The 9,064-nt window shown below is 46.9% G+C and overlaps 1 protein-coding gene across 3 annotated transcripts in view; it reads left to right on the top strand.

Moving 5' to 3' along the window:
* Window positions 1-8,353, top strand: part of pdgfra (platelet-derived growth factor receptor, alpha polypeptide) — a 28,395-nt gene extending 20,042 nt beyond the window's left edge. For all 3 annotated transcript variants that reach the window (XM_077017108.1, XM_077017110.1, XM_077017109.1), the window contains exons 23-28: window positions 701-823; window positions 1,024-1,135; window positions 1,254-1,353; window positions 2,887-2,992; window positions 4,417-4,655; window positions 5,203-8,353. In XM_077017108.1, coding sequence (XP_076873223.1) covers window positions 701-823; window positions 1,024-1,135; window positions 1,254-1,353; window positions 2,887-2,992; window positions 4,417-4,655; window positions 5,203-5,350 — 828 coding nt within the window. In that variant the 3' untranslated portion in view covers window positions 5,351-8,353. The remainder of the gene's footprint in view (window positions 1-700; window positions 824-1,023; window positions 1,136-1,253; window positions 1,354-2,886; window positions 2,993-4,416; window positions 4,656-5,202) is intronic.
* Window positions 8,354-9,064: the final 711 nt, after the last annotated feature.

The raw sequence follows: 9,064 nt of genomic DNA on the forward strand, positions 1-9,064 counted from the left end.
AAAGTCGCCATCTTCAGTTCAGACTAAACACCGCAGCGTGATTATTGTGCTGTTATGTTCCTGTGAGCGTTGTTGCCAGGACAACGCCCCAGGTTCCTCTGTGTTTAACAGAATGGCTGTGGTGTCTCCCGACTGGCCAGTCTAAATTGAGGGGTTGGGCTGGCCTCACACGGGCTAACCCCCCCACACACACACACACACACTCTGAGACAAGCCCAGTCTCTCAGAATAGCGCCAGAGATGGAGTTACTGCTCACTATGACATGTTATTAGAGCTCCTTTGGCAGGTGATTACAGAGTGTTATTACAGGGGGAGTATAGCAGGTATTAATGATGCCTCCCGACCCCCTGAAAGCAGCCCGTGGCTGGGGCGGTGTGGTCGGCCCGCAGATCCACACCTACTCCTCAGACCACCCTGGGAGACATGAGGAGGTCAAAGGGGATGCGAGATGGCTGTCTGGCTTTGATTAGCAGGAGGTGGAGGCTGATGAAGAGCTGAAATCAGGGCTGAAATCAGGGATGAAATCAGGGATGAAATAAGTGCTGAAAACATAATTATAATAGTCACTCGCTCTCTCTGTCTCATGTCTCTGTGGGTTTAAGAGTGTCTCGCTCATCTCATATCTATCTCTCTTGCTCTGTCTCGTCTCTCTCATGTCTCTGTCTCATGACTCTGCCTCTCTGTCTCATGTCTTTGCAGTGCGTGCATAGAGACCTGGCAGCACGAAATGTCTTGCTGTCACAGGGAAAAATTGTGAAGATATGTGATTTTGGGCTGGCCAGAGACATCATGCACGACAACAACTATGTGTCCAAAGGAAGCGTGAGTATCTCCCCTGCTCTACTCTGTGTGTGTGTGTGTGTGTGTGTGTGTGTGTGTGTGTGTGTGTGTTGGCATTTCCCATATTTGGTCTAGTCTGATGTCCTTAATTTTGTTTAAGCATGACATTACACTGCCCTCTCTCCCCGTCCTGAATCATCTCCCTGTTCTGATTCGTCTCACTGTCCCCTCCCTCATGGCAGACGTTCTTACCAGTGAAGTGGATGGCACCTGAGAGCATCTTTGATAACCTCTACACCACTCTGAGTGACGTCTGGTCCTATGGTATCTTACTGTGGGAGATCTTCTCTCTCGGTAAGTCAGTATGTCGTGGAAACTCCAAACAACACGTCTAATGACTGGTGGTGTGTTTGTATAGTGTATAGTATTGAGTTATTGAAACATCTAATACGTGATGATGAATGTCCCGCAGGAGGGACTCCGTATCCCGGCATGGTTGTGGACTCCAGCTTTTATAACAAGATCAAGAGTGGCTACAGGATGGCCAAGCCGGAGCACGCCTCCAATGACGTGTACGTCCCGCACCTGCACACCAATCAGATTACACACTCCAGCCCACTGAAATACACACATACTCAAACCTGCATGAGAATATGGACGTCCTGTCTCCCTGCTGTGTCCTGGGCCCCACCCACAACCCACAGAGCTGCCTGGCTCATCCCACACTTTTCGTTTGAAATCAGAGGAATTTGTATTAAGAGTGATGACCAGTGGGTCGTGTGTCTGTAGTAATGACCAGTGGATCGTGTGTCTGTAATTATGACCAGTGGGTCGTGTGTCTGTAGTAATGACCAGTGGGTTGTGTGTCTGTAGTAATGACCAGTTGGTTGTGTGTCTGTAATGATGACCAGTGGGTTGTGTGTCTGTAATTATGACCAGTGGGTCGTGTGTCTGTAGTAATGACCAGTGGGTTGTGTGTCTGTAATTATGACCAGTGGGTTGTGTGTCTGTAATTATGACCGGTGGGTTGTGTGTCTGTAGTTATGACCGGTGGGTTGTGTGTCTGTAGTAATGACCAGTTGGTTGTGTGTCTGTAATGATGACCAGTGGGTTGTGTGTCTGTAATTATGACCAGTGGGTCGTGTGTCTGTAGTAATGACCAGTGGGTTGTGTGTCTGTAATTATGACCAGTGGAATGTGTGTCTGTAATTATGACCAGTGGGTTGTGTGTCTGTAATTATGACCGGTGGGTTGTGTGTCTGTAGTAATGACCAGTGGGTTGTATGTCTGTAATTATGACCTGTGGGTTGTGTGTCTGTAGTTATGACCAGTGGGTTGTGTGTCTGTAGTAATGACCAGTGGGTCGTGTGTCTGTAGTAATGATCAGTGGGTTGAGTGTCTGTAGTAATGACCAGTGGGTCGTGTGTCTGTAGTAATGACCAGTGGGTCGTGTGTCTGTAGTTATGACCAGTGGGTTGTGTGTCTGTAGTTATGACCAGTGGGTTGTGTGTCTGTAGTAATGAGCAGTGGGTTGTGTGTCTGTAGTAATGACCAGTGGGTCGTGTGTCTGTAGTAATGATCAGTGGGTTGAGTGTCTGTAGTAATGACCAGTGGGTTGTGTGTCTGTAGTAATGACCAGTGGGTTGAGTGTCTGTAGTAATGACCAGTGGGTTGTGTGTCTGTAGTTATGACCAGTGGGTTGTGTGTCTGTAGATATGACCAGTGGGTTGTGTGTCTGTAGTAATGATCAGTGGGTTGTGTGTCCGTAGTTATGACCAGTGGGTTGTGTGTCTGTAGTAATGGCCAGTGGGTCGTGTGTCTGTAGTTATGACCAGTGGGTTGAGTGTCTGTAGTAATGACCAGTGGGTTGTGTGTCTGTAGTTATGACCAGTGGGTTGTGTGTCTGTAATTATGACCAGTGGGTTGTGTGTCTGTAGTTATGACCAGTGGGTTGTGTGTCTGTAGTTATGACCAGTGGGTTGAGTGTCTGTAGTAATGACCAGTGGGTCGTGTGTCTGTAATGATGACCAGTGGGTTGTGTGTCTGTAGTTATGACCAGTGGGTTGTGTGTCTGTAGTTATGACCAGTGGGTTGTGTGTCTGTAGTTATGAGCTGATGGGGAAGTGCTGGAACAACGAGCCAGAGAAGAGGCCGTCCTTCCGCAGCCTGAGCGAGACCGTGGCCGCCCTGCTGCCCTCGGGGTATAAGAGGGTAAGAGCTACAGACACCCAGAGCCTTCACTCCCTCTCCCTCTCCCTTTCTCCCCTTTAATCCCTCTCTCCTTCACTCCCTCTCCCACTCTTCTTCTACCATTCACTCACTCTCTCCTTCACCTCCTCTCTCCTTCTCTCTTTTGTCCTGATGCTGTCATAACCAGGTACTGCTGAGCGTTTTTTCTTTCTCCCTGCTCATTCTGAAGCTCTGTCCCTCTCCTTTCCCTTTCTCCATCCTTCTCTCTCCCCTCCCTCTCTCTCTCTCTCTCCCTCTGTCTCTCTCTCGCTCTTTCTATATGCTTCTCCCTATATTCCCGTCCCACTTATTACCCTTGACTTTATTTCAGCCTTTTGGTCCAAGTCCTGTTGCTTTTTTGCTCTACTTGCTGTCGCTGCTTCTCTTCTTCCCAGTTCCCAAACTTTGAGCCCGTTTGCCCTATAAACAATAATGTCCCCCTGCCCACACTGACAAACGAGCTTCCTGTTTCCTGTGGATTTATTGCGGGGTGCCATGCTGAGCACGCAGACTACTAGGGAGTTTTTCCTTGCCACTGTCGCCCTTGGCTTGCTCACTGGGGGCTAGGACTCGGCACTTGTAAAGCTGCTTTGTGACAACAACTGTTGTAAAAAGCGCTATATAAATAAAATTTGATTGATTGATTGATTGACTACGTGTGCGTATCCCCCGCCAATGTCGGTGGGCCAATAGCGGAGATTAGCACGCTAGCTCTGCAGCTGGCTAACACACACTCAGAATCCCAGCGCTAATCACCCACAGCCAGCATCCAGCGGACATCTGACAGCCATAATGACATTATTAAACAGACACCGCACGTGGCACTTCAAAACTCAGGCTCCCAGAGTCACATGGCCAGGGAGCTTGCTAACTCCTGTAATAGCACCTTGGGCAGGGGTGTGGTGGGAAACGTGGTTCTTTATGAGTTTTGCAAGCCTTTGCAGAACCACAGAGCGGCTGCAGAAATGGAGCAGTGTGTTTAAGCTAGGCCCGTTTACGGCTGTGTTGAGTGCAACATAAGGAAAATATAAAGGTTTTCGAAACCACCAAAGAGGACCGAATTTACGTTTCGTTCCTTCCTGTGTTGTGAGAGGCAGGGGAACACATCAGTGTCGCGATGTCGTAATGACAGATCTTATTTTTTACCTCGGAAACGATCCTCAGGAACGTGTCATTAGAGCTGGACAGAGCGGCCAATGTTGCCATTTATGTCCCGTGCACAGCGTGGAATATGCTTAAGCACATTTGAACCGCATTGATCTGTCTTTTGCTTGACTTAAAAATAGACCTTAATCCTAAAATGAATGTATATATGAACAGGAAAACGTGGTTAGGATGCGTTGTCTAATGTCCAGTGTTTGTGCGTGTGTGTGTGTGTGCGTGTGTGTGTGGGTGTGTGTGTGCAGAGCTACGAGCGCGTGAACAGTGCCTTCCTGAAGAGTGACCACCCGGCGGTGACACGAGTGCAGTGTGTTCAGAAGGACGAGGCCTACCTGGCCGTGGCGTATAAGAACCAGGCCAAGATGCGTGAGCGTGACAGCGGCCTGGACGAGCAGAGACTGAGCTCCGACAGCGGCTACATCATCCCACTGCCCGACCTCGACCCGCTCTCCGACCAGGAGTACACCAAGAGGAACCGCCACAGGTGAGCAGCAGGGGGCAGCAGGGAGCCACACCAGCCTGCCGTAAGAACAGCATTTTAAAGAAGCGCACCACTGCTGTTAAAACTGGTAGCAGCTGTAACATCTATGATAACTGCAAAACAAAATGTTACTTGCTATCGGTTTCCTGACACTGAAAGTATTTTATATGGTTAATAATATTATTTAATCAAAATCAATCAGTGGTGTAATGTTTCAATTTTCTAGGAAGTGACATTCATGTGGGTTTTACAGGTCTTCTGGCCAATTACCTGGTCAAATATTCAGTCTAATCTTGCTCAGTCATGTCCAACTGAATTAATAATACAGCAACCTAAATAGCATGAAATCTAGTCTTGGAGTAAATGAGATTACAGCAAGAATCATGCTAAGAGGAAATATAATCCTAGAGCCCTAGTGAGTGAATTGACCTGTACTGCCTGGAGTTGTGTGTGTGAAGAGTTGCTCATGCTATGTTAGTGTATGATAGTGAATTAACGGCTGATGTTTGTGTGTGTGTGTGTGTGTGTGTGTGTGTGTGTGTGTGTCTAGCTCCCAGACATCTGAGGAGAGCGCTATAGAGACAGGTTCAAGCAGCTCCACACTGCCCAAGCGGGAAGGTGAGACACTTGAAGACGTCACCCTGCTGGATGAGATGTGCCTGGACTCAGGGGACCTGGTGGAGGACAGCTTCCTGTGAGAGATGGAGCGACACACAGAGACAGAGAGGGAGGGGATGTGGGACCAAACATTAGCCACGCCCTCATTCCGCCCCCGGGGGAGAGGGAGGTAGGGAGGAGGAAACGAAGAGGAGAGACCCTGCCATCAAAAACAAAACCTCCTAAAGAAGCTCAAGAAATATGGAGAAAAATGCAGACATGAAACCTCACTTTAAAATACTCCTCTAGATTACCCCTCTTAATTCCCCACCCTCACCTCCAATCTCCCCTCCCCAGTTGCCACCCCCCCCCCCCCCCCCAGACACCCCCAAACCCCCTGAGATAAACCACTTCACTGCCTGGATGTCCTGTGAAGTTCTTGTTGGTAGGCTCACATTTACTCACAGTGCCCTCTACTGGGTTGGAGGACAGCCTGGTAGTGCGCAGGTTTGTGTGTGAACGCTCTGATTGAGTGCGTCTGTGGAGCTGACCAGAGTGCTGATATTTCAACCTTCCTTTCAGGCAACTGAGACTGAAGAGGAAACTTAATGGAAAAAGCTCCAGTTTCCACATGTATTCATGTTTTCTTGTGTATATGACTTTTCCTTGGGCATTTTGAACAGCAAAATAAGCAGGAAGCCATATTTGCATGTATCAAAGACACTATTGAAACTCCACAGCCAGTTACTTTTCTGAATGGTCAGTCCAAGCTGCCACGTACCACTACAGAGCGTGTAGTAAACATATCTTAGAAGACAAGGCAACCGGACCAACATGGGCTGTTGTCTTTACTCACCTGCCTTCGCATAACAGATCTGATGTGTGCTTTGCTTTCTCAGGAAAAGCACAGCCAGTGAAAAGCACAAACCCTGAACTACGTATATGGTGTCAGTGTATTGTCAATGATGCAATAAGTACAGCAATTTGAATTTTATTTTTGTACGTTTTAAGCAAGTATAAATGTGTATTATAAATTGTGAATATGGGGATGGGAAGGGAGAAATTCTATGATCCTAAATGAAGAAGACAGCAATAATGTTTTGACTTGTGGGTCGCATGCACCTTCGTGGCTTTAACCATTGGAAATGAAAATCCACATCGCTTAGCCTGACCAAAACTGAGGGAGGAGGTGCCAACGTGGAGGTGCCCACATGGAGGTGCCAACGTGGAGGTGCCCACATGGAGGTCCCCACATGGAGGTCCCCACATGGAGGTGCCCACATGGAGGTGCCCACATGGAGGTGCCCAGTATGGAGGTCCCCACATGGAGGTGCCCACATGGAGGTGCCCACATGGAGGTGTCCACATGGAGGTGCCAACGTGGAGGTGCCCACATGGAGGTCCCCACATGGAGGTGCCCACATGGAGGTGCCCACGTTCTGCTTTCATTAGCAACGTGTCAGCAGAACCGTCAGGATGCCAGAGGTTTGTCCTGTGTGCATGGTTGCACATGGGAAGGTTTGACCTTGAACCAAGCAACGGGAGAGCGGATGACTGCCACCTCAGCCTGATGCGACGCGTTATCGTTACCTTTCCCCATCGGAACAATAAGCTGGAATATTTTGATGCTGTATGTAACATTGTAACATATTCATCTATTCAATTCATTCTTTTTTGAATAATCTGAACCAAATGAGATATATTGGCGGGTTTAGATGATGTAGGCAGCGTTGTCCTTTAATGTAGAGTAAATCCTTCTAGGACCTGTACCACAGTGATAGCAGTTAGGCTGGACATGTAGAGAGTGGTATTCACACAGAGTGACCTGTATCCTTAAGACTTGTGTTGAAGCCCTGAGCACATGGACGTCCCCCAGCGATGGCAGGTGCAGAACGGCTGTTTTCTGTTTCATCGTGAGCTATTGTTTGCTAGTCGTTCTAAAGAAGATGGCAGGAAACCCCAGACTGCCTCTGGTTCTGGTTGTATCCCAGAATCCTCTGGCTTTCTTCTGACTGTTCTGGTTCTGTTCTAGCTTCGTTCTGGTTCTGTTCTGGTTCTGTTCCTAGCTTTATTCTGGTTCTATTTCTGTTCTGGTTCTGTCCTAGCTTTGTACTGGTTCTGTTCGGACTGTTCTAGCTCTGCTCTGGCTTTGATCCACATAATTAAGTACAATCAACCACTGATTTCCTAATTCCGATGTGTACAGTCAAACAGGTGAACTGGTTTACCTTTACGGACCAGATGGAGAACGTGCTTTTAAAAAAGTAGAGAACCAAACCAAGATTCCTGTTTGTTTATACTTGCCATGGCAACCAGAAAAGGCAGCCAATTGGAGTAGAAATAAGATTTAGTGTCTGGTGTTTAACGACTTCACCCTTATCTGCTGCTGTGGGAGTCTTAGTTGCATTTATTTGGTTATATTCCTTGTGTTTGAGACATTAGATGAGAGTTTTCACTGTGGGGAGCTTTGATACCTCTCAAAGAAGCTTCCACGTGCTCATACGGTTTATTGCTCATACGGTATTAATACGTCATGTTTTGTTTTGTGTAAACTGCGACGTGGGCATGCGAACGCTGTCGTAGTCCCACGAGGTGCATGTGTGAAGCCCGGTCCACCTACACCTCACCTGCATTATGGACTGTGATGGAGATTCTGGGTGTAGTTTGTTTGATGTTATACATCACTCTGCATAGTGAACGTGTCGTCATTGTTGTGCTTGTAAACCAGCAATTTCACTGCCTGCCCCCCGAGTTCGTATCCTCCACTCAGATCGACTCCATGGGCCCAATGAAAAAGAAAAGGGGAAAAAAACAGTTGCACTTTGTAGATCTTTTCCTGCTTTTTGCGCCGCCATTTTGTGTTTGTCTTGGTGTCTGTGGTGAAAAGAGTTTTATTTGCATCCATTTCTAAAGTCAGTAGACCAGGTGTTTTTGCAGAAAGAGATTGAGAATTGAAGAAAGGGTGAATTCTGTTCCATGGTACAGTATGTGTAATAATAGGTAGTTACTCACAATACCAGACGTTATCCTGTTTTTTTATTATGCATTATGATTATGTACATTCAGATGACTTCTATTTCAATAAATGAGATTTAATAATGTGAGTATTGGATTTTGCAGGTGTGTTTTATAGCACAGTTGTGTGTGTGTGTGTGTGTGTGTGTGTGTGTGTGTGTGTGTGTGTGTGCGCGCGCGTGTGTGTGTGCGCGTGTGTGTGTATGATCTCAGGTGATTACACCAGTATTAGATCTCTCACAGGCTCATATTTCAAAAGGTCTAAAACTCAACTTTTAATTTAGTAGCTCGCCCAGTACATTTAATTGCCAGTTTGCATATTTCCTTAAGTCACCCATCTTCAACATCTGTGTCTAAACAGGGAAGAATTGTGACATCTACTTCTTTATCAAAACGTCTCGAAAAATGTCTATTACAGTACAGCATAGTCAAGGGAAAACTCAAAACGCTGAGCTTGTAACTTCGGCACTGCACCACAAGATGGCGCAATACATTATCAAATCTATGTTAACTTGTTAACTTGGCGAGGGCCTGATAATTGCGAGATCGTGAAAGCGAACGAGAATGTGTTTGCTCTGAACTTCACTATCAGGCCCTGTACTCTGAAGTCTACAAATGTACTCAGTGTGAGTACATTTAGTGCTTTGTTAAATCAGGGGGATGTTGTTTATTTTACAGTGGCCTGCATTGTCAGGGTTACTTCTTGTTTGTGGGATAAGCTCTAGAAATGTTTAACTTTCGATTCAAATTTAACATGCAAATATCAACGATACTGGGAATGTGTGTGTGTGTGTGTGTGT

The sequence above is a fragment of the Brachyhypopomus gauderio genome, chromosome 9, assembly GCF_052324685.1.
Source record: "Brachyhypopomus gauderio isolate BG-103 chromosome 9, BGAUD_0.2, whole genome shotgun sequence".
NCBI classification, from domain to species: Eukaryota; Metazoa; Chordata; class Actinopteri; order Gymnotiformes; family Hypopomidae; genus Brachyhypopomus; species Brachyhypopomus gauderio.